Source organism: Onychostoma macrolepis, chromosome 09 (assembly GCF_012432095.1).
Source record: "Onychostoma macrolepis isolate SWU-2019 chromosome 09, ASM1243209v1, whole genome shotgun sequence".
Lineage (NCBI taxonomy): Eukaryota > Metazoa > Chordata > Actinopteri > Cypriniformes > Cyprinidae > Onychostoma > Onychostoma macrolepis.
Genome location: NC_081163.1, coordinates 22,812,853 through 22,838,034, shown reverse-complemented (window position 1 = coordinate 22,838,034; position 25,182 = coordinate 22,812,853). Strand labels below are relative to the sequence as shown.

The following is a 25,182-nucleotide window of genomic DNA, read 5'->3' as shown; positions in this document are numbered from 1 at the left end:
CCGTCTGGGCCTTTGGCTTTCCTTATCTTCTGCTTTCTGAAGACTTTGCATACATCATCTTCACAGATCTTGAGTACAGGCTGAGAAACAGTAGGGGGGAGGGAGGGTGAGGGTGTGGATGGCTGTGCTGTGAGACAGGCGGAGCGGTTGTGGGGTGTCAGACCAGTCTTTTCAAACCTGCAGTAGAACTCGTTCAGGTCTTCAGCCAGTTGTTGATTGGCCTCAGTGCTGGGGGTGGGGTCTTGTACCAGGTGATGGCTTTCAGGCCTTTCCACACTGATGTAGAATCATTGCTTGAAAGCTGTTTTTTTAGCTTTCCAGAGTAGTTTAATTTTGCCATTCTTATCTCCCTATTCAGTGTGTATTTGGCCTGTTTGTACAAGGCTTTGTCCCCACTCCTGTAGGCGTCCTCTTTGGCCTGGCGAAGCTGTTTGAGTTTTGCACTGAACCAAGGTTCGTCATTGTTAAATGTTAAATAAGTCCTGGTGGGTACACACATGTCCTCACAGAAACTGATGTAGGACGTCACGGTGTCAGTAAGCTCATCCAGATCAGTAGCTGCAGCCTCAAAAACACTCCAATCAGTAAGTTCAAAGCAGGCCCGTAAATCCTGCTCTGCTTCAGCAGTCCATCTCTTTACAGTTTTTAGTACAGACTTAGCAGATTTGAGTTTCTGCCTGTAGGCTGGTAGAAGATGAACCAAACAGTGATCAGAGAGTCCCAGCGCTGCACGGGGAACAGAGTGATATGCATCCTTTAAGACAGTGTAGCAGTGGTCCAGTATATTTCTGTCTCTGGTGGGGCATGTGATGTGCTGTCTATATTTAGGCAGTTCACGGGTGAGATTAGTTTTATTAAAATCACCGAGAATGATAATGAAAGAGTCCGGATAACCCTGCTCTGTGTGTGTGATTTGATCGGCCAGCAGCTCTAGCGCCTCGCTCACACGCACGTCAGGAGGAATGTACACACTCGCCAGAATAAACGAGGAAAACTCCCGCGGTGAATAAAAAGGCTTACAGTTAATAAAGAGAGCTTCCGAATTTGGGCAGCACATCATCTTTAACACTGTCAGGTCTGTACACCAGCCTTCATTGATATAAAAACATAATCCACCGCCTCTCCCCAGATAGCAAGCACACTCGGGCCGATTCTGGCTGAAATGCGGCACTGTCGGCTCAGTCACGACGTCGGTGAGAAGATAATGGGCCAGAGCCGCGCCGACTCTACAAAACACTTCTGGCTGACAGATGGCTTTTTCTCTCTGGGCCGATCTCGGCTGAAAGCTGTTGTACGTGCGGCAGGTCCGCACTCGGTGTAGTTGTGTGTATCTACCATCGGCCCGAGCTGGTTTTGTCTCCGGCGGCCGCTGCTAGAATGAAGATCAGCCGCTGTGAGAGAGATTTGGCGGTTAATCCTGAGGAGATTTCGGCGGGCACAGTTCTCAAGAGGAATACTTCAGCTGCAAAAAGGTAAATTAAGTTATTTAATGATCAATCTAGTGTTGTTTGATGTTTAAATGCCACAAAGAATATAGGTTTTAGATGGTTTCTGTTAGGTTTGCGATGATAATAGCGTCAGAAAAACCGTTGGGTCCGGATATATTGAGTGTTGATGAGTAACGTTAGGCCTAACTGTCAGGTGGTCTCTTTAGGAAAACAATATATAATTTAATATGAAAAACCTTTGAGCTGTATCCAGTGCACGATAATGTTAGGTAATTACATTTTAATGAGTTAAATTCTATTTTGTTTGCTAGAATTCATTCGATTCGTCTTTTTCAACGAGTGACTGCTATTGAATCAAAGGAGTCGGACTGCGCTGGTGGCGCCATAAACATCTATACGAGTGACTCTCTGATTTGATTCATTGAACCATTCAAATGAGTCATTTGTTTGTCAATCAAACTGAGCACGCTGTTGTAGCATTGCACCTGCTAAGACAATTCAATATGTGCAATCTGAATTTAATAATAATAATTATTTTGTGGTAACACTGCCGTGTGGGAAGCTCTGAGAGAGAAAAATACTATAGATACGTAAGAGAGCCGTAAAATGTAAGTGCATCATCTTTTGTTCTTGAACGGAGATAATCTGTCTGCTGCACTTGAGCAGGTTCAGTTTTTAGAGTGAATGAACTTTTGAAGCATAGATATGCCGTGTGATTTATGCAGTACTTATTTTACTGTGGTTGGGATTATTATGAGCAAACAAATTTATATATAGTGTTCAGATTAAACTTTTATGTAATCTGACTTTTTTTTTTTTTTAACATAAATTCTGAGCTGCTGCATGAACATTCATCAAACTTATAAGGTGCGAATTCTGGGTCTGGTTCTAATGATTGTAAAAAACTGTAATGCTTAAGATTAAATTACCTTACAATATATATTTGTACATATTTCAAGGCTGCAATTTGGAAAAAACTTTCAAGCTAATGCTGCTGAAATGGAGGTCAAGGGGACTGAAGAGGTGGCTCCAGCAGATCAGAAGGGAGGACTTCAGGAGGCAGACACACTGTGAGTTTAAAAGACCCATCTCTTTAGCCATCCATACACGTGACACTATCACATTTGTATAATTCAAATCTCTTAAAGGATCTTTATGCTGCACCAATTAGGGTAAGCAGCAACACTTCCTATAATATCTAATGTACTTGTTAATTTGTAAGAAGAATGACATCAATGCTTATATTAGTTGCTTATATACTGTCTCACCCTTATCCCTAGGTTACAGTAATCAGCTGATCCAGCCGTATCCAGACCAGACGGTGGACCTGCACCAGGAGCGACCACAACACATCCCCGACTGTCAGCCGAGACCATGTCAGCTGGATGACAGATCCTCTGTGAAGACCTCATTGATGGCCCCAGCACAGATCCTCAGCAAAGACTACGAGAACCAGACAAGCCCTCTGCACAGACCCTTTCTATCAGCTTCACCTGCTGGCGTGATGTTTCTTCAAGCAGAAGAAGTTGGATGAAATATTCTGAATGATATCAATCCACAATCTGACTTGTGATGCAGCCTGGAATAATCACACCACGTTCACTCGTTTGGCCAGAAGAGACTGTTTCCTGACTGAGCCGGGTCTTGTTTGGGTTCCTTGTCACTGTTGCCTTTTGTCTTGCTTGGTTGAAGACACCTAATATTCAGCAATATTACTGACTTGACTGCACTGACACCATTTGATAAGAACTGAACTGAATTATGACACATAATGTTTTATATATGAAGAGTTTATTTGCAAAAACAGATGACACAGTTTTTAAATATTTTAAAAAATCATGTTTTTTGTTATCGTGTTTTTGTTTTGTGTTAGTTAGCTAGTATTTATTAGTTATTCTTTGCCTAATCAAAATAACCTGAATGCAGTTTGATTGAGATTAATTGGAATGCACAATGAAAAAACATGATTTTTAAAAAATTGTTAAAAACGAAGTTATCTGTTTCTGCAAATGAACTCTTCATATATAAAATATACAGTAAATATAATTTAGTTGTTACTTTGTGGTTTAAAAAGTGTGAATGTTTATACTGTAGTGAATTTGTTCATATATATTTATATTAAAGTATTTGGTAATTTTATAATTAAAGCCTTTTTAATGTTTTTAAATGGTTGTATTTGTGTTTCACTGCTGAATTACATTTAGCAGTTTCTGGGCCACATTCGGCCCGGGGACCAAGCCGAATCTCAGCCAGATCTGGCTTAAAGTGTCTGGGCCAGACCTGGGCCACATAAAATAATAGAAGTCACTCTACAGTATGCAGGCCAGATCTGGGCCAAGTCAATAAATAAGAGTCATTTTACAGGGTGTGGGCCGCATCTGGGCCAGAGGAAATTGTTTGAGTCGGTTTTCAGTGTGTGTGCCAGTTTCGGGCCGGGGACCCAGCCAGAACTGGGCCAGAAGCTAAGCAAGGTTGTGGCCCAGAGATGGGCCAGACAAATTTTGCTATCTGGGTCGTTTTCCCCGAGGACTCGGTGACGCGGTCTGCTCTGAACAGCTGGAAGCCCGTTAGATGAAGCGCGCTGTCCGGGATGGCTCCGTTCAGCCAGGTTCCCGTGAAGCAAAGCGCAGCGGAGTTTAAAAGGTCCTTGTTTGTGCAGGTGAGGAGTCGTAGTTCGTCTGATTTATTTGCCAGGGAGCGGAGATTCGCCAGATGAATTCTCGGCAGCGGAGTCCTAAACCCGTGTCGGCGCGCTTCCCTCGCTTGCGTCGCCTGGAGCGCTTGTATAGGAACGCAGCTCCTCCGATTAAAATGTCCAGTAAAACGTCTGAATGCTCAAATGTAGGCAGAAAGTTATTTGGTGTGCCATTTCTGATGTCCAGGATATTAAGTAAAGATCATGTTCCATGAAGATTTTTTGTAAATTTCCTACTGTAAATATATTAAAACTTAATTTTTGATTAGTAATATGCATTTCTAAGAACTTCATTTGGACAAATTTAAAGGAAATTTTCTCAGTATTTTGATTTTTTTGCACCCTCAGATTCCAGATTTTCAAATAGTTGTATCTCGGCCAAATATTGTCCTATCATAACAAACCATGCATCAATGGAAAGCTTTTACATGATGTTTTAATCTCAATTTCGAAGAATTGACCATTATGACTGGTTTTGTGGTCCAGGGTCACATATTATATTCATTAAAAAAAAAAAAAAAATTTCTGGCTTAAGAAGACTTGGAATACACAACCCATTCTCACTCCCAAGGCGTCAAAAACTGAAGCATGGTCAAACGCCTTTCGCGTCACTATGAAGACGCCAAAGGTGCCCCTAGGCGTCAGTATATGACAAAATAGGATCTCCATTGCTTTCAGTTACTTGCTTTATGCGTCAGGTCAAGACGCTTATGGAAAATGACAACACGTTATCCTCCGTTGTTTTCAGTTGTTTGTCTTAGTTTAATGGTTTGCATGCATTTGTAAAAAAATTATAAATCATTTTATATACATTTATACTTTTATTGGAGCACCTAACCCACCCCTACCCTAAACCTACCCACTTCTGAACAACATAAAACACGTAACAGGCAAATATAAGTGCAGTCACAGGTATTTATTGCAAAAACTGACCATAAACAAGCAGTATAAAAGCATTACAAACAAGTCATGTTGCATTCCAAGTCTTCTGAAGCCATGCGAAGTCTTTGTGAGAAGAAGAGAGCAAAACAAGGTTTTAATCGCTGAAAATGATCCCGCTCTTGTTAACGCGCTCGCGTCTCATTCAAAAGATACTCCAGTCCCGTAGCATGAGGCAATTGGTCACGAGACACAGAAGAGCCAATAGCCTGTCAGAACAGCATGACGCAATCGGTCACGAGACACACAAGAACCAATAGTATTTCACAACCAAGGCTGACGTAAGGCTTCTTCTGGCGGCATTTTTTGAATTCGCTCACAGACTGCAGCATACGGGGCAGGCCCGGCTCCAGGTACGAGTTGAAGAGTGGGCCAAGTGATTAATATCAATATAGGTTACCTGTGATGAAACATTATTTGTTATTTAAATATTTATTTATTGAGTACATGATGTCTAAAATGAGTTTAAGTTTGATGTAGAAAAGACGTCCACAAAGACCACATTTGGCCTACAATTAGCCCTTATACAGAGGTCCTGTGGACGTCAATACTGGACGTTCATTAGACGTTGGAAAAAAGACGTCATCTGGCGTCACAGTCTGCACCTTAAGGGGACCAAAATTGGACGTTCAAAACGAAGTACAAAAGGCGTTGTTTGGGCGTGTCTTTGCTCACTGGGGTGCAGCGTGATCGCCAAATCGAAAGTGAAAGTGAAAGGTGCGAGCGCTCATTCAAAGCATTTCAATTTCGCGCATGTTGATAGCGGCTCCTGATGCGCCGAAAATACAGTATTAGCACGTATTTGGGTGTGGGCGGTAAGAAAACGAAAAAGAAAAATATATGAACCTCCATTGAATATCACAACAATTTTGTGATCGGCTGTTATGTGTGGGGCCAGGGTGGGCCAAGCTTCTGACTGGGTGGGCCAGGCCCACCCTGGCCCCCCCGTGGAGGCGGGCCTGATACGGGGTGAGCTTAACGGAGGACGGAGACGGCAATCGCGTTTATTCCTCTCACAAATCAAATGTTTTGCCTCGGAAGACTTGGAATATTCATATTTTTTAAATAAATTATGACGGTAGTTGTATCTGCCTGTTATATCTTGTGTTTTATTGACAAATGGTAGGTTTAGGGGCAGGGGTTGGGTTATGTGCTCACAAATGTGTAAATATTGTAATATAAATAAAACTGTTGTGGCTGTTTACATTGAAAAATCACACCCCAACATATATGCAATAATGGCAATACCCAATATATAATTTAATTATGACGATAAAATTCCCATTTTGGCGTCGGCATATTGACGCTAAGGGTTTCCTATTTAAAGCAACGGAGGACCCTGCAAGTCGAAAAATGACGCTAAGGGGTACCTTGAGCGTCAAAAAGCGACGCCAAGTGGTCCTGACCAAGCTTCAATATGTGACGAGTTGGGTGTGAGAATGGGTTGGAATACAGTACATAACTTGTATGCACTACATTTATGATGCTTTCATGCGGTCATGCTTTTTTTTTGTTGTTGTAATTTGGAACTTGAAAGCCCCTGATACTTATTCACTTTCATGATGGATACAGTTGCTGAAACATAGTTGTGTGTATATATAAATAAACTGTAAGAATTGGAAAAGGGGTCTCTAACCCAACATGCTGACTTTTTTTCGAAATCTCATCAGATCTATGTTTTATTGATAATAAAATAAAATGTTTTTTTTTTTTTTTACTTCCCACTTTATTCCCCTTCATCAGTTCAGATGAACCGATTATTTAGTGAATGTGAATCATGTGACACATTTATTAATAATGGTTTGTGAATATGAATTAAAACTATTCTGACTCCACACTTCTCATCCATGAAGCGGTGCTGTGATGTGCTGCTGTTACCTCAGACAGCCGGTGGTGTTGCGCAGCACAACAGAGGAGTGCAGCTTGAGTTTGTGCTCATCGTGAAAGTCAGTGCTGCTCCAGCCCGAGTGAGGGATGATCACAGTGTTGGTCACGCTGCTTAAGGCATCACGAATGATTGTCATCTTAACTGCATCACACGAAGACAGATTCCACAACACACCTACACACAGAAAGCAGTTCACATGCATGATGTTTCTGGACAATCACACGCACACCTGTCTATCGATAATCTGCCTCAATAAATTGTAGTTACTGCGGTCATTAAATTTGTGACACAAAATTGACAACAGGTCTGTGGAAAAAACAAAACAAAACAACATTCACTGTCTGAAATCTGTCCCGTTTCTGTCCTGTAATTGTCTGAACATTAAAGATCCCAAATGAGCAAGACAAATGGTGACAGTGGCGAGGAGCAAAATCTCTATCAGGAAGTAGTGGAGAAAAAAAAATCTTGAGAGAAATCAGGCTCATTTAGAGAGACCAGATATAGCTATATCAGATACTGTCACTCTTCATGTTTGCTGGACAACAGGCGATCAACAGAGGATGGAGCAATATTATACACTAAAGCAAATTAGCTCAAAGGGAAATATGAACAATTAATTATTACTGGTTACAGCTGTCTACAACTTGATGTAGCAGAATTGATATTACAATGAACTAGTTTGTCTAGCAAACAGTGTTTTAATTGTCTATCAGTTCTCAGAAAGGTTATTTTTGTCGCTACAGAAAATCACTTATTCTCACTGTATACAGTACTGGCACCATTGGCGCCCTGTTCTCTTCACGGATGAGAGCAGATTCACACCAAGCACATGTGACAGACGTGAAAGTGTCTGGAGATGCAGTGGGGAACGTTATGCTGTCTGCAACATCATCCAGAATGACCAGTTTTGTCGGTGGGTCAGGGTCTGGAAAGGAATATCCTTGGAGAGTTGCACATGCACAGACCTCCGTGTGCTACTCAACAGTAACCGGGACCCATTGTCAGACCATACACTGGTGCAGTGGTTACTGGCTTTCTCCGGGTGCTTGGACTCGAGTGGCCAGAGTATGTAGGGAGTTTCCGGATTGATGCCACTGACTGACCCTCACATTCCTCAGACATGAATCCAACTGAGAAACTCTGGCACAAGTATTGAAGCATCCAAATCTACCAAGTAGCACCGCAGACTGTCCAGGAGCTTGCTTATGCCTTGATCCAGGTGTGGCAGGAGATCCCAAGCAGGGCTCGCAAAATTTCAAAATCCATGGTAGCCTGGTGGCAGGTACTCTTCAGATTTTGGTAGCCTGAAAATTAATTTAACTAGCCCAAATAAAAAAAAAGACCTTTTTTTTTTTTTTTTTTTTAAATATAGAAAATCAGATAGGAGTTTAAATGTCAATCTTTCAATATTTTCAATACACAAATATCAACAAATATAAAGGAAGGAAGGTATCTTATTTCACTATTTACAGGGTATCTGCACAATTTTTAAAAATAAATTTAAGGCAATTTATGACCCATTTTAAGAGCTGCACAAGTAAAATGAACACAGAATGAGCGGGGTTGGACAATGTCTATGGTAACATAACAGTATTGAGCCATAAAATTACATGATTTACAGTTCAGATACAGGTTTTCACAAAAACAAAAATCTTATACAACAGCATTTCAGGCTATAGACCATTTTTATGAAAAGGGATACATCAAGCATATAAATTATTATCTTAATTTAAAACGTATAAATATTACTGTCTTAATTGTTTAGATTTTTAGAAGGCACATTAACTTCTTTCTCATTTACAACTCTATGGGTGGGTTGCAGCAACAAGGATTAAGTTTAAATCTAGATTAAATCAAGGTTTATCTAATAATTCCGTTGCACCAAACTTTAAACCTTGTTTAAAAATAAGCAGGTTTACATTTAAACCATCAGTTTGATCCTGGATTTATTGTATATTTAAGATAGATTAACTTTAATCCTGTTGCTCCATAACTTTAAACTCAGATTTAAATCTCAATTAAGGATTAACTTTAAATTTACAGGTGAGGAGGTTTAAATACAATAAAGTGCACTTACAGTTACAGTATGTGGCTGATTGAACAAAGACAGAAACAGTGGGTGTGTCCTCAGGTCTCAGAGGTGTTTTTTATAAATAAAAATGAAAATGAAAATTAAAGCGCACTGAGCCCGCAGATTGTGAGGGTCGTGGCAGCCTGTAGTAAACTCGCGTCTGCCATCGAGTCCGGGATGTGAATCCGTCACTTATCTCGGTGCATCTCGGCGTACGACAAAAGAAAAGAAGACAGGATCGCGGCCACGCCTCTCGTTTCTCACGGACGCTTCACACGCGGAAGGGGCGCCGCTGTCACGAGCGGAGGTAGTCATTCCGTGAATCATGCCAGTTATTTTCTCTTATCTCGGTTGTTTTGTCATAAACTATACTCCATTAACTGATACAATAAATATATATTTCCAAGATGATCAAATCCATATGCACTGCCTCAAAGTTTTATTGCTTGTTTGATCAGCCGTTTGATCAGCGTTTTATAAAGACGGCAGACCTTTTATAAGTTTATTTCCTTTATCGACAAAAGCAACTTATGTCAGAGACAGAGGATAAGGAATTAACATTGTTGCTAATTAATTACATGACGAATCCATCACGGCGGAGAAAATTAATCGTAGATTAGAATTCTAATCTCCGATTTGTTAATCTCAGTTTAAAATGAAGTGGTGCAACACAACTCGATTTAAAATAAAACCCAGATCAACAAATCCTCGATTAGCTCTAAACTTTGCTTAATTTAATCCTTGTTGGTGCAACCCACCCTGTGTGTTTGCTGCGTAAAAACATAAATTGATATTTGCATTGACCTTACCATAAACAGCAAGAAAGGTTTATTGGAAATGCAAATTCATTCTCTGCCACGAAGTGGCGCTTTAGGAGCGCTGAAATATTGCGGTTTCCCAGGAAACGCTGTACACAAAGCAGCTCTGTGCTCATAAACGCTGCTTTATCAGGAATTATAGGTAAAATTAAATTAAAATGCCAACGACACGTTTCTGAGGACAGTCGGTTACCTTCAGATACATTCACATAAAGACATCCGCACGCGTTTTGACTTGAAATGTGCAGCACTCATATTTATTCAATGACATCATTGCCTTTTGAAGTTTAATCCTGCCGTATCGCGACTTTTGTCCGTCCCCAACTGTAAGACCTCTAGAAATTATAATTAAGACATTTCTTATACCATTTAACGTATTTAAAACATTTTATGGCCTTAAGTTTGATACAACTCACTTTAAGAGTTTTTAAGGACCAGCAGGAGATCTGTATTTAAGGTAGTAGCCCTCGAGCAGGGCAAGTGATACATTTTGGTAGCCCGACTGGAAAACACAATAGCCCCGGGATGTCGGGCTAGCGATTTTGCGAGCCCTGCCAAGGACACCATCTGCTATCTCATCAGGCGCATGCACAGACATTGTCGGAGGGCCATACACACTTACATTATGAGTTGCTGTGATGAAATTCTTGCACAGTTGTACAAGCCTCTAATTTCATTTTTTTTTTCTTTGATTTTCAGTGTATTTTTGAATCCAGCCTCAATGGGTTGAAGACCATTAACAATTGTCACATCATTTTAATCTTAATGAATTACACAGTGCATACAAGTAAATATTTTCAACTTGAATATTTTGTTCATCAGGATCCAAGGATTTAAGTATTTCCTTAATTTTTTACAAGCAGTGTATCTCTAAGATAGTGGAAAAGTGGTCACTTATAACTTATACTGAGGTCACACCTCTCCTGTTTGTCTTGACCAATGACAAAGGTGAAATTTCAAATGGGAAGAGTTTTTTGTTTGGAAGATGATTTGTTTGGTTGATCAGAATGGACTGGCAGTTTTGTGTCCCTTCATAGTCTGATTAATATCTCAAGCATTCAATGCTCGTTATGAGGTGAATTACACCAATGTGTAGGGAATTAACAGAGGATTATTTTGACATGAAACCAGTGAAGTTACATTGTCTAATAATTCTATCTTAAGGCAAGCATGCATGAAATGAGCGCAAATCAAATAGCCATGTTGCTGTCTCAGTGTGTCTTTCTGAGCTTGCCAAGAATAATATCAACTAAGATACAAAATTTCTCTGATCTGATGTCTATTTAAATCTTTTAAACCTTGTATGATATGATACACAATATGTTTGTCAGTCTCACTCTTTAAAAATGGGTTTAAAAAAATGTGATCAGATCACTAAAATAAATTTCTTTGATTATTTCCCATATGCAATTTTAAGCACAATTAAAAAATCAATTGTTTTTCATGCTACTAAATGTTCAGTCTATGGCTTGAGCTTGCAGATGCTTTAAAAATGATTTTGAGAATGACCAACTACAGTCCTTACATATCAAAACAATCATTTATCACAGAGCAAGCTTGAAAACGAACACGGTTAATTACAGGTAGCAGAATTATTACTACATCCATGTTTTACTAAAAGTGTGTTTGCACAGCTTGTGTCCAATTGTGACAAATAGTTATTCACTTCTGACATGATCTGGCACTTCATTGAATGAACACTTGATGGCTGCTCTGTCAATTCTACGTCATCAGTTAGGAACCTATAGGCGTGCTATTGTTATTTGATAACAATCTCTCCTTCAAAAGCCACGTTTCTAGCATTTGTAAAACTGCATTCTTCCATCTCAAAAATATACCTAAATTGCGACCTATGCTCTCAATGTCAAATGCAGAAATGTTAATTCATGCGTTCATGACCTCGAGGCTAGATTATTGCAATGCTTTATTGGGTGGTTGTTCTGCACGCTTAATAAACAAACTCCAGCTGGTTCAAAATGTAGCAGCTAGAGTTCTTACTAGAACCAGGAAGTATGACCATATTAGCCTGGTTCTCTCAACACTGCACTTGCTCCCTATTAAACTTCGTATAGATTTTAAAATCTTGTTAATTACTTATAAAGCCCTGAATGGGTTAGCATCTCAGTACTTGAGCGAGCTCTTATTGCATTATAGTCCTCCACGTCCGCTGCGTTCTCAAAACTATGGCAATTTGATAATACCTAGAATATCAAAATCAACTGCGGCCAGCAGATCCTTTTCCTATTTAGCGCACAAACTCTAGAATAATCTATCTAACACTGTTTGGGAGGCAGACACACTCACTGTCAGTTTAAATCTAGATTAAAAACCCATCTCTTTAACCTGGTGTACACGTAACACACTGACACATACCTATTATTCAAATCCGTTAAAGGATTGTTAGGCTGTATTAATTAGGTCAATCGGAACCGGGAACACTTCCCATAACACACAATGTACTTGTTACATCGTAAGAAGAATGGCATCTATGCTAATATTAGTCTGTTTCTTTTTTATTCCGAGGTCACGCAGCCACCATGATACAGTCTGTATCCAAATGAGATGGTCACTACAGTCACCCAGATCCTGTCCGTATCCAGCCCAGATGGTGGATCAGCACCTAGAGATGACCTCTACAGCCCTGAATGTCAGCGGAGATCAGAACAACTAGATGAGCCCCAGAGACAGATCCCCAGTGAACACCTCGTCTCCTAGACGGTCATCGGGACAAGACCTCGGGAACAGGTGGTTGGTCTGGCTAGAGGAGAACTGAGAGACTGAGCCTGGTTTCTCCCAAGGTTTTTTTCTCCATTCTGTCACCGATGGAGTTTTGGTTCCTTGCTGCTGTCGCCTCTGGCTTGCTTAGTTGGGGACACTTATAATTTCCAGCGATATAGTCGACTTGATTGCACAAATACTATTAGAACTGAACTGAGCTGGATGATGACATCACTGAATTCAATGATGAACTGCCTTTAACAGAAAATTGAGTGTTTACTATTGTACTTTTGCATTACCGACACACTATTTTCCTATTTGATACTGTAAATCTGCTTTGACACAATCTGTATTGTTAAAAGCGCTATATAAATAAGGGTGACTTGACTTGACTTGTAAATCAAAACTATAAAAACAAATAAATGTTGTTTTTTGACTAACATGGAAGTTTTGAGTTCTGAAACTTCCAGTATGTTTATCTCTTACAGTATACACTATATGGACAAAAAGTTTGGGATACACCACTTAATTACTGAATTCAGGTGCTTCAATCAGACCCCTTGCCACAGGGGGGTAAGTAAATAAGTCATCTGTAGGGCTCAGTGAATTTGAATGTGGTACTGTGATAGGATGGCACCTTTGCAACAAGTCAGTTTGTTCATTCCTGAATGAACCAGCCATTTCAACAAATCAGCTGAATAAATGACTCATGACATTTGAAACATAAGACTGTGATCTGTGGTGACTTGCCACCACCAACTGGCGGTTTTAGTTTTAGTAGAAGTGTGAGAGCAACAACGTGTAATTTTATATTATTATAGACTAAACATTTTAAGCATTTTCAACAGATATATTCAGGGAAATGTGTGTGTATTGATAGAATGCATACTGTACATAAAAGAGACAAGCTATACACATACACATGTATGTAACAACAGACTGGCTGACCTGTGACAAGCTCTCGTACTTCAGTGTCCACTGTTGTTCTCAGCAGGCGAAGCAGTGCAGGAACTCCACCTGCGTTTCTCACGGCAATCTTGTTGTCATCTGTAGCTCTGCCATAAACGAGGTTCCTCAGGGCTCCACATGCATGCCGCTGCACCTCCAGAACTTTATGATCCAACAAATCCACCAGGTGTTTTATTCCACTCAGACGACACACCTTCAAAACACAAAAGATTTTCATGTTGTTCAGGGGTTGCTCAAACAATCTGCATTAAAGGTGAGGTATTTAATTTCTGTTCCTACTTAGTGACACAAAGCAGAATTGCAATTGCAATGCCAAGAGGTTTCCCAAACATTTCCTTTTGTCTGCCACTAAACTGTATTGCGATCCCTTTCATCGCTCACACTAGTTACAGGTTTCTTGTCATCTTGATATAACCAGTTATATACAAGCTCACTGTAAATATAACATTAATGACAAAAATACTATAACATCAGAGTCACCAGCATTAAAGGACACTTATACTACGCGCTTTCCCTGGACGGTGAAGTGCATCATAAAGGACCGCTGTCACCTTGCCAAGCACTTTTTACTTTTCTGCCTGTTGGTAAGTGGCTCAGGACTATTCAAACCCACACTAACAGATTTAGGGATGGTTTCTAGCCTATCATTATTAGAATGTTCAAAACATGTACAATTAATGTGTAATATACTGGACTCTTTACATGGTCATTTTGCAACCTAATTTTGCCTAATTACTGCCACTTTATTGGGTGGCAATTATTATTTTGATAGGACAAGTCAAGTCAAGTCACCTTTTTTCAGTAGCACTTTAAACAATACAGCCTGCGTCAAAGCAGCTTCACAATGATGAACAGGAAAAGAGCAGAATCAATTATGGAGAGATCAGATTCTGCTGTAAAGCAGCTCCACAAGACAATAGTGTCATTATTTAGCTCAAGTGTCAGACCTGTGTCTTGTCTTGTGGTTTTCTGTCTCTTGCTCCCCTTGACTTTGTTTATCCTCATGTATGCCCATATTTGGTTACTTTCCTATCCCCATTAATTCAGTTAATTATGTCCCACCTGTGTTTGATTAATTATCTCGTTTACGTTTAGTATATAAGCCCTGTGTTTCCCTGAGTCTTGTGTCCGGTATTAATGTCGATGTCCTGTTTCTTGTGCGTCTGCCTGCCTTGTGTTCCCCTTTTTGGATTTGATTAAAGACTGGTATTTTGAGTTACTCCTCGTCTCCTCGCTTGCCTTGTGTGTGCTGATCATGGCATCAAGTCAGATCAGAAAGGGCTTTGCGACAAATCTTTTTTTATTTAAGATTTATTTCTGGTGTTTTGCCTTCATTATGATATGACAGTGGAGAGCAGACAGAAAGCAAAGTGGGAGAGGGGGGTGTGGGATTGGGAAAGGATTCGATAATCGACTTAAACTGAAAAAAAAAAAAGACTGCATATTGTTTTCCTCTTTTTAGAGCTGCTTCACAGCAGAATTAAATTTTTGTTTGCATTATTGAAACATTATTTTTCTGTTTGACACTGTAAAGCTGCTTTGACACAATCTTGTATAAAGCACTATACAAATAAAGGTGACTTGACTTGAAATTTTTGCCTGCTGATAATTTATCCTGAAACAAACTTTTCTTTTAAAATCAACACATTTTCTGCCCATTGGTTTACTTAATCTTCCCAACCTAGTAACCATGTGCACATGCTTTTCTTATAGGGGTGTAACGGTACACAGAAGTCACGGTTCTGTAAGTACTTTGGCATTATGGTCACAGTTCAATATGGGTTTGGAACAACAGATGTTTTTTAAATTTTGAACAGACAGTAGTGCTATACTGCATTTACTGCATCTGCTTTAGATTTGTGAAATTATACTACATAAGACACCTACACAAAACAAAAAAAACAGCAAATGGACTGAATGAAAACAAATTTAATCTCTGACAGTAGGTGGCGCTTAAGGAACAGCAGCGATATACAGTTTCCTTGGTTACTGCTTTAAACACAGCAGCTGCACTTATGAACACTTATGAACAATTTAATATGCATTATACGGAAGTAAGATGAAAAGAAAATGCCATCTAAACATTTGTAGATGAAGACGGTCAGTTCCTCTCAGAGATACATTCATATAAACCCCCACATATTTGTCTTCCTATATTTCGAGCATCGCGGACAGTGAGCTTGATCTGCCTTGTACAGTATTTTCTCCTCTTTACAGACTTCATAAATATTCCACACAAATTAAATTTTGGGAAATGAATCCAATGCAGTTCCGATTTATACTGTAGCTGGTCACCTGATGCATCTGTAGTAGGGATGTCAATTTTTGATCATTTCCATGATCGATCGTCGTTTAAATTAACTATCAATTAATCGATTAATTGTTAACCTTAATACTGTGAAATAACCTTAATACTGTGAATATACTATAGCATAGTAATATATATATATATATATATATATATATATATATATATATATATATATATATATATATATATATATATATATATATATATATATATATATATATATATATATATATAGAGAGAGAGAGAGAGAGAGAGAGAGAGAGAGAGAGAGCATAGTATATACAGGTGCATATATATATATATAGAGCATAGTATATACAGGTGCATCGCAATAAATTAGAATGTCGTGGAAAAGTTCATTTATTTCAGTAATTCAACTCAAATTGTGAAACTCGTGTATTAAATAAATTCAATGCACACAGACTGAAGTAGTTTAAGTCTTTGGTTCTTTTAATTGTCATTTTGGCTCACATTTAACAAAAACCCACCAATTCACTATCTCAACAAATTAGAATACTTTATAAGACTTCTGCCTTCTAGAAAGTATGTTCATTTACTGTATATGTACTCAATACTTGGTAGGGGCTCCTTTTGCTTTAATTACTGCCTCAATTCGGCGTGGCATGGAGGTGATCAGTTTGTGGCACTGCTGAGGTGGTATGGAAGCCCAGGTTTCTTTGACAGTGGCCTTCAGCTCATCTGCATTTTTTGGTCTTTTGTTTTTTTTGGCTCATTTTCCCCTTGACAATACCCCATAGATTCTCTATGGGGTTCAGGTCTGGTGAGTTTGCTGGCCAGTCAAGCACACCAACACCATGGTCATTTACCGTAATTTCCGGACTATTGAGCGCACCTGAATATAAGCCGCACCCAATGAATTAAAAAAATATTATTTTGAACATAAATAAGCCGCACATGTCTATAAGCCGCAGGTGCCTACAGGTACATTGAAACAAATTAACTTTACACAGGCTTTAACGAAACACGGTGTAACAAATTCAATGTTCAGGAAGGAAGAGGACGAGGTTGGTGTGACTGTCCCTGGGGTTTATTTAGCTTTTCTTCCAAACAAAAAGTCGCGCTATCAGCGCTCAATATAACACAATGCATACGAAATATAAAGTTCGGCTCTCTTGAGCAATAAAGGGTTCCACGCCCACACAATCCCCAGCCAGCAGTCAATCTCTCTCTCCCATCTCTGACGTTGCCAGGTGCCTTTATGCGGTCTCCCCGCGCCACTTACTGGAACAAGACACAGGTGTTTGTCATTTGCACTTCACCCACTTACCACTCTCTCTCCCGCTGCAGACCTCGCTGAACCACGCCCCCCTCGCCACACACGGCTTGTAACAAAAATAAATAGGCTTTAACGAAACACGGCTTGTCACAAACATTAAGACCAAGCTCCCGTGCAGCAGCTCTATTTCCTTTTCAAACAGCCAGATCAATCGCCTTCAACTTGAAAGCTGCATCATATGCATTTCTCCGTGTCTTTGCCATGATGAGGGTGACAAAATGACTACCGTAATCAGAATGATGGGAAGTTTGAGCGCGCTCGATTTAATCTAAACAGTAAACAAAAAAATTGTTTGACCTTAACCCATTCGGCAATTTCATTGGTCTAATGAAAGCTTCATGCCGCCAAAAAACTGAGCACGTCACAGAATGTGTTTTTTTTTTTTTTTTTTAATTTGAAAGCGGAAAAATCCATATATTAGCCGTGTCATTGTTTAAGCCGCAAGGTTCAAAGCGTGGGAAAGAAGTTGCGGCTTATAGTCCAGAAATTACGGTAACCAACTTTTGGTGCTTTTGGCAGTGCAATGTGGGCAGGTGCCAAATCCTGCTGGAAAATGAAATCAGCATCTTTAAAAAGCTGGTCAGCAGAAGGAAGCATGAAGTGCTCCAAAATTTCCTGGTAAACGGGTGCAGTGGCTTTGGTTTTCAAAAAACACAATGGACCAACACCAGCAGATGACATTGCACCCTAAATCATCACAGACTGCACTGTTAGACATTTCTGTAATTTCCACAGTTATTTACTGTACTGTATATCACCCAGTGTAATACTGCAAATTCCCTTTACAGTAAATAACTGTAATACCTTTTGCATCATGGGAATTTTCTGTGAGGTCAGACACAACAAACAGAGACTTACTGTATTTTTTAAAATTGCTGTATACTACTGTATTTGCTCTAACGGTTTCTTTGGCGCCATTCTACTGAGGTTGTTTTATTTTCCTCATTTCTTACATTTGGATTGACACGATTTGCCCTGCACCGTGTCTATAACGCCACAACAGCTTGGGACTGACTACACTGGACGTGTTACATCGCTTCTAATGATTGGAAAATCCATTTGTACTTTGTGTCAGAAACAGCGCGAGCGCTTGGAGTACATCTGTACGTCAGAAATATACCGGGGCATCACATTACTGTCTGCATCCACTGTAGATAGTATATAATGGGTTCTATATTGCTTTTTTTTTTTAATTGAGTCACGCCTCGCCGTGCCACTCGTGTCCGAGGAAGACACGGAACCAGCGGGGCAGCGTCGCGGGTTTTAACTTACTGTTGCCAGTAAGTTACTGTAAAAACCCTTTGAAATGTCTAACAGTGTGTGGAAACTTAACACTGGACTTCAAGCAACTTGAGCTATGAGCTTTTCCACCCTTCCTCCAGACTCTAGGACCTTGGTTTCTAAAATGAAATTCAAAACTTGCTCTCATCTGAAAAGAGGACTTTGGACCACTGGACAACAGTCCAGTTCTTCTTCTCCTTAGCCCAGGTAAGACGCCTCTGACGTTGTCTGTGGTTCAGGAGTGGCTTAACAAAAGGAATACGACAACTGTAGCCAAATTCCTTGACACGTCTTTGTGTGGTGGCTCTTGATGCCTTGACCCCAGCCTCAGTCCATTCCTTGTGAAGTTCACCCAAATTCTTGAATCGATTTTACTTGACAACCCTCATAAGGCTGCGGTTCTCTCGGTTGGTTGTGCATCTTTTTCTTTCACTCATCTCATTTTCCTTCCACTCAACTTTCGGTTAACATACAGCACTCTTGTGAACAGCCAGCTTCTTTGGCAATGAATGTTTGCGGCTTACCCTCCTTGTGAAGGGTGTCAATGATTGTCTTCTGGACAACTGTCAGATCAGCAGTCTTCCCCATGATTGTGTAGCCTAGTGAATCAAACTGAGAGACCATTTTGAAGGCTCAGGAAACCTTTGCAGGTGTTTTGAGTTGATTAGCTGACTGGCATGTCACCATATTCTAATTGGTTGAGATAGTGAATTGGTGGGTTTTTGTTAAATGTGAGCCAAAATCATCACAATTAAAAGAACCAAAGACTTGAACTACTTCAGTCTGTGTGCATTGAATTTATTTAATACATGAGTTTCACAATTTGAGTTGAATTACTGAAATAAATGAACTTTTCCACGACATTCTAATTTATTGCGATGCACCTGTATATAGATATAGTCACGGGCATGACAAGATGTGCAAATGCCACTCAAAACGCAGGCTTTCTCAGAATTAAAGGGGTTTTAGTCTAAATAAAAGGCTAGTAGCAGGACTGTAAAATGAATAGCTAGATTATGATCATTTGATAAAATGAAGAGAGCGCGCCGTAATAAGGATCATTTTACTGTTGGCTGTTTCAGATCCCGTCACGGAGACCGCTGAACGCTCCTCTTTAAATGGTTTCATTGTACTAGTTGTTGTAATTTAAAACATAAATCGCAATGTTTGCAATTTACATTATGAGAATTTAAAATAAAATGATCCCACACGTAACTGCGGCTCGTGGGCCTGCGCCGCGCGGTCAGAAAACTGCTTCCAAAACCATCGGCGGTGCTACGGCAAAACACACTGTTACCCATTTGAAACATTTTAATATGAGTATTATAACAGAAGTGAGGTACAAACCTTTGTTTATATGAGAAATAATGGGTTAGCAGGCAAATGTTACATCGTGACTGCGTTTGCATTCATGCTGTTCGATACCTGTACATTTAAAGCCGTATGCAGCTTTATGTTCTATTCTGCCGGTTGGTCACCAGTTTCCAGGAATTTAATATTTACTGTTTCTTTTCCCACATCCTCGCCCGTCTCACCCTCTAATTTCGCAGGTTTATTTTATTGTCGTTCACTTTTAATCACTGCTTTTGTATCTCTTACTGTGGTAAGCATGCGGGGGAAGCGCAGAGCCCGGTATGAAACAATTATATCTGGGGAAATAATAATTAAACATGACTTCGTTACTACATTTCAATACAAAATAAATTTATATTGTTTCTGTTTTAATGTACTTTTAAAGTTTGGATCGCATTAAAAGCGTATAATTTGTACGTTAGTGTATTATTTTCGCCAATGATCCAGCTCCGTCACGTCACTCACAGCCGCTTGGGCGTGTTTTGCGCATGAGCAGCACGCAGCCCAAAATTAAACAGCTTAATCGACCATCGATAGCTTTAATCGATTGCATCTCTTATCGACAATTAATCGTTGACATCCCTAATCTGTAGATCCCAAAACTTCTTACCATTCTTTTTTTGGGTTGGTGCGTAGATTGTCTCTTGTGCTCTTTTCTGTTTGTGGCGGTTAGCATTGCCTTTTCAGTCAGCGATTGACTGATCGCCTATGACTAACTGTATTCATCGTCTCTCAGGGGCGCCATGAAGAGTTTTAAGGGGGGTATGCAAGACAGAAATTTGGGCCCCCTTCTTCCAGATTAATGTTTTTTTCTTTTAACGCTTAAGAAATTGAAAGAAGTGGAATAAGTGTAAGAAATTTAAATAATTTATCTGTTCACATTTATATTATTTCAAGTAACATTGAAATAACACAGCAAAAACTACTAACAAATATAAAGTTCAAACATTATTAAAAGACAAGTGAACAGTCAGTAAATTAAGAAGACAAATTAACAAATTACAAGCAATAGTACAAATAAATAAACAGAACAAAGATACAAATTAAAGATGTTTTGGGTTTTTAGATTTGTAGGTATTCAAGTACAGAAATTAAATAATCAAAATGTAAAATAACATTGCACATTCTTCACTGTATAAATGGAATAGGCTATAGATTAATCATAAGTTATTCAGTCAAGAGCAGAATTCGTTTTGGTAGGACACAGTGGTGTCACAGTTCGGCAGCCTAATTTTCGATACAGCAAAAAGAACGAAATGCCAGAGAAATTTCCTTGTTTTTACCACTTTTTTTATTTATTAAAACTAACATCATAAAGTTTTATTTTTTTTTTAATTTTGTATTTTTTACTTTGAACAATGCAGTGTGCCGAACATCAGTCGCATCTCAGATCAGCTGCAGGAGTCAGATTTCATTTATCACGTGAGGAGAGTGAGTCGAGCTGAAGAGTGAGGTGAGAAAGACAAGGAAGTTGGCGAAAGATTTAGTTTCGAAACGAAATATAAAAGCGCATGCTTTAAAATTACTTTAGACTTTGGAAGGCCTTTTGACTTTTGCCGTTTTTAACAGCTTTTTTAACATTCGTTTCTTATTTATTTGGTTGCACCAAATAAATTTGTTAATAATGTTTGCTGATTTTCAGTGTTTTATATTTAAACTTTGTGTAAGTTATTTATTTTATATTAGGCCTGATAGCATGGTGTTTGTATGTTAATATATTAAACATTCTATGTTAAACATTCTGTGTAAACATTCTATGTTTAACATAGCCTAAGTGAGTTTGTCGTATTGTTTTGTTGTCAGTTCATTCAATTGACGCCGAATTGCCGCTAATTCGAAATTTAAAGTGAATAAAAGCGAAGAAAATAGGGAAAACTCTAACGAACTTTTGGGGGTGGGAGGGCCAGACATCACGTTGCCTGTTACATCATTTGGGCTGCCTAGCTGAGGATTTTAAATGGTCAGATAATAAATTGTTTTTGAGGCGGCCAAGACGAGTATTTTTACATACTTTTGTATTTCACGCTGTCGGGAGTCACTTCAAATATTTTACATATCAGTAGTTCTTTGGTCACTGGCTAAACATGACAGAAAGTTGCAGAAGTGAGTCAGGGAGAGGCACTGGTGTTGTTTTACGGTGTGTTACAGTGACAGCTCTACAAGCTAAACATAACGGGTCGTACTGTAAATATTTAAAAATTTTGCCCTCTTTCTCCTCATATTCGTCCTCCTTATAGCCTAGTTGCGAATTTGCTGGCTTTCGTGGCACATCAGCTCATAAATGAAAGAGTAAACACGTAAAATTAGGGTAAACTATTAAAATTCAGTGGCCACCATGTTTACTTCTGTATGACAGCGCGCTTCGTGCCGTCTTGTTGTTCTTTTGCGCATGCGGGTCAGTTCAAGAATGTCATTCATTCACAATGAAATTTGGTCACATTTAATAAAAAATATTATGAACAGCCATACAAAAAAAAATAAAGTGCTAGAAGACATGCTCAAATAAAAAAAATAAAAAAATAACCAAAGTCGTAATTTGGGGCCCCCTAGCGGTCTGGGCCCATATGCCTGGCATACTCTGCATCCCCCCTAACAGCGCCCCTCACTGCACGAACCTAATCGTGATGGTTTGAGATGTATCGTTACACCTAGGGATGTGCCTGAAGCTGAATACTATGTTCAGTAAAGAAATAACACATTCTAAAGAGTCCCTAAAGGGACACAGTAATGGAAAAAATATGAGATGATTTTACATTCTCTTGCAATTACATAGCTGGGTAATTATATTGTATATAATTAGTGGGCACCAGGGAGACACGTATTCAAATAGCTTTTAAATGCGCACTTGTGTTTCAATTTAACTTTCGAATTTGCGGTCACACATAGTATGTGTATCGGGAGCAGCGCTACTGAATTTTCAAGTCAAGACATTTGACACTCAGGACCTGTTGCACATCAAATCCTCTGATATCGTTCTGTCAGTCAGTCTTCACGTCATAAGTGACATCTGATGTACTGTAATGTGACCGGCTACTACAGCAAGCCTAACCATGTCCCTGTATGGGCTCCATAGAATGCATACATTTAATAAATTTAACATTTAAAAAAAATAAATTACTGTAATTAAAAATAAACCAGGTTATTGTTATTGACTGATTGATTGATTGATTGAGCAAAATAATATTTACTAACCATTTAACCATTTCTTAATTTACTTAAAATTGTTTCACAGACATAGAAAATGGAGCATTCTTTACCTCAGTCTTGACGTGGTTGTCTCTGTAGCACAGGTGTTGCAGGTATGCCGCTGCATTAGCCTGCACAGACGGAAACTGATGCTGTAGCATGTGGATGACTTCCGGCAGGTCTGGGTCACGCCATGCAAACTCTCTACAAAAACACACATTAACCCAATGATAACATTCCCATGAGCTAGCTTATAGATTATAACACATGCACACACATTTGTTTTTGTGAAAAGTGGGGACATCCCATAGGCGTAATGGTTTTTATGCTGTACAAACTGTATGTGCTATTGCCCTACACCAACCCTACCCCTTACAGGAAACTTTGTGCTATTTCAGATTTTCAATACACTCCATTTTGTGTGATTTATAAGTGTTTTGAAAAGTGGGGACATGGGGTAATGTCCTGAAAAGTCACCTTCTCCTTGTAATACCTATGTCATACCCTTGTCATTATACAAATTTATGTCCTCATTTGTCACAAAAACGTGCGCACACACACACACACACACACACAGTAACAGGGGGTGTTAATGTGAATGCAGATGCAGCAGGTGTTGATCCAGGACTATGTCAAAATTGCTGAGCTCTACTAATTACCATCAGTTATGTCACCTACCTTGGATCCTTCTGCATGCTGTCTACCGAAGGGGAGCGTGTGGCATCATCATCCATGGGCTGGCGTGAATAGCTGGGATCAGGGGACCAGTAAGGGGTGGATTGGTATGCTTCTGTGTACATGGTGTTTAAAGCATAGTTATTTCTTTGGTACATCATGTTACTGCGCTGACTGGAGCTCCGCTGCAGGTTACTCATACCTGAAACACAGCAACCACAGCAAATGTTAATTAGAACCTTTCATTTTTCTCTTAAACCTTGGATTCTTTGGCTTAAAAAGATGTTTCTGGTTAAATCAAAATCAAGCTCTTTAAATCAGTCTCTATCAACAGTGTGTTGCAGTCTTTACAAAATAACTTTTTTTTCCATAATTTTCCATAATCCTTGACCAACTGCTTTGTTTTATATCCATTCTTCAAATTATCTTCATAAACTATATATCATTTAAGTTTTGAACCCTTAAGCCTGAGACATCATTATGTTTCTTGTCTCATCGCAATTTAATAGTCTCAATAGAGGACAACAGAATATAGTTTTTATTCTCTTCAAAATTTATTAGCATAAACGTGAGTACAAATTTGGGCTGTTGGTGGCGCTAAAGGGTTTGATTTTTTGCTCTGGTTAATGTTAAGACGTTAAAAAAATAAAAATAATAAAAATAAACATTTGCCACTATGTTTTTTTTTACAATGAACTTATCTTTTCATTGCTATCAAAAAAATATAGATTTACATTTACATTTAGTCATTTTGCAGACGCTTTTATCCAAAGCGACTTACAATTGGCGAATACATAAAGTGATTCTTCTTAAAGAGGCAAACAGACACAGTGTCAGAGTTTTTGCTTTGTAATGTTATATCTTGGCCACTAGAGGTCCTCATTGTACTCATGTCATAGGTGTGCCTCTTGTAATCAGTGTCATTGTTTTCACATGTGCCTTGTTGTGGGCTGTGTATTTAAGATGATCACTTCCTTTGTTTCTTTGCTTGGTTATTGTTCTTCCTAGCCAGTTGCTTCCGTAAGTCTGCTCTAGTTCTAAGTTCTAAACTTGAAAAGAAGTTTTTTGGATTGTTTTTCCTGAGTTTTTGTTTTGGAGATTATTTTTCTCCTTTTGGATTGAAGATTTTCTGTTTTGTGGCTTTCATTAAGAAAAGGATTTTTGTACCCTTTTTGCTATTTTTGTTAATAAACTCTTCTGAGTTAAGAACGCGTCTGACTATTAGGTTCAACTCCTTCCTGTGGCTCAGTGGTGGAAGTTAAGACTATTGCACCAGAGACCCAAGTTCGAGTCCCAGCTCTGACAGAATAACCAAGCCAAACATGAACCCAGAGACGCCTAATTCTCAAGAACTCCTTGCCACAGTTGCTCAGCATGAGTCCACAGTCCAACGCCATGAGTCAGCACTAGTTCAGCAGGAGACATTGATGGCTAAACACTCAGAAGTGCTGTCTGATCTCATGACTTCTGTCCGTCAGCTCTTTGACCGGTTGCCCTCTACTTCAGCTACTGCTGCCTCTGTATCCCTTCCAG

At 39.2% G+C, this 25,182-nt stretch overlaps 1 protein-coding gene across 20 annotated transcripts in view; it reads right to left on the bottom strand.

Moving 5' to 3' along the window:
- LOC131546961 (plakophilin-4-like) overlaps positions 1-25,182 on the bottom strand; it is a 180,248-nt gene that overhangs the window by 40,496 nt on the left and 114,570 nt on the right. For all 20 annotated transcript variants that reach the window (XR_009272815.1, XM_058787113.1, XM_058787121.1 and 17 more), the window contains 4 exons: positions 23,653-23,851; positions 23,046-23,178; positions 13,526-13,739; positions 6,961-7,144 (listed from right to left, as the gene is read on the bottom strand). Coding sequence is in view for 19 of the 20 variants with exons in the window: in XM_058787113.1 (XP_058643096.1) it covers positions 6,961-7,144; positions 13,526-13,739; positions 23,046-23,178; positions 23,653-23,851 (730 nt within the window). In the remaining variant the exon portion in view is untranslated. The remainder of the gene's footprint in view (positions 1-6,960; positions 7,145-13,525; positions 13,740-23,045; positions 23,179-23,652; positions 23,852-25,182) is intronic.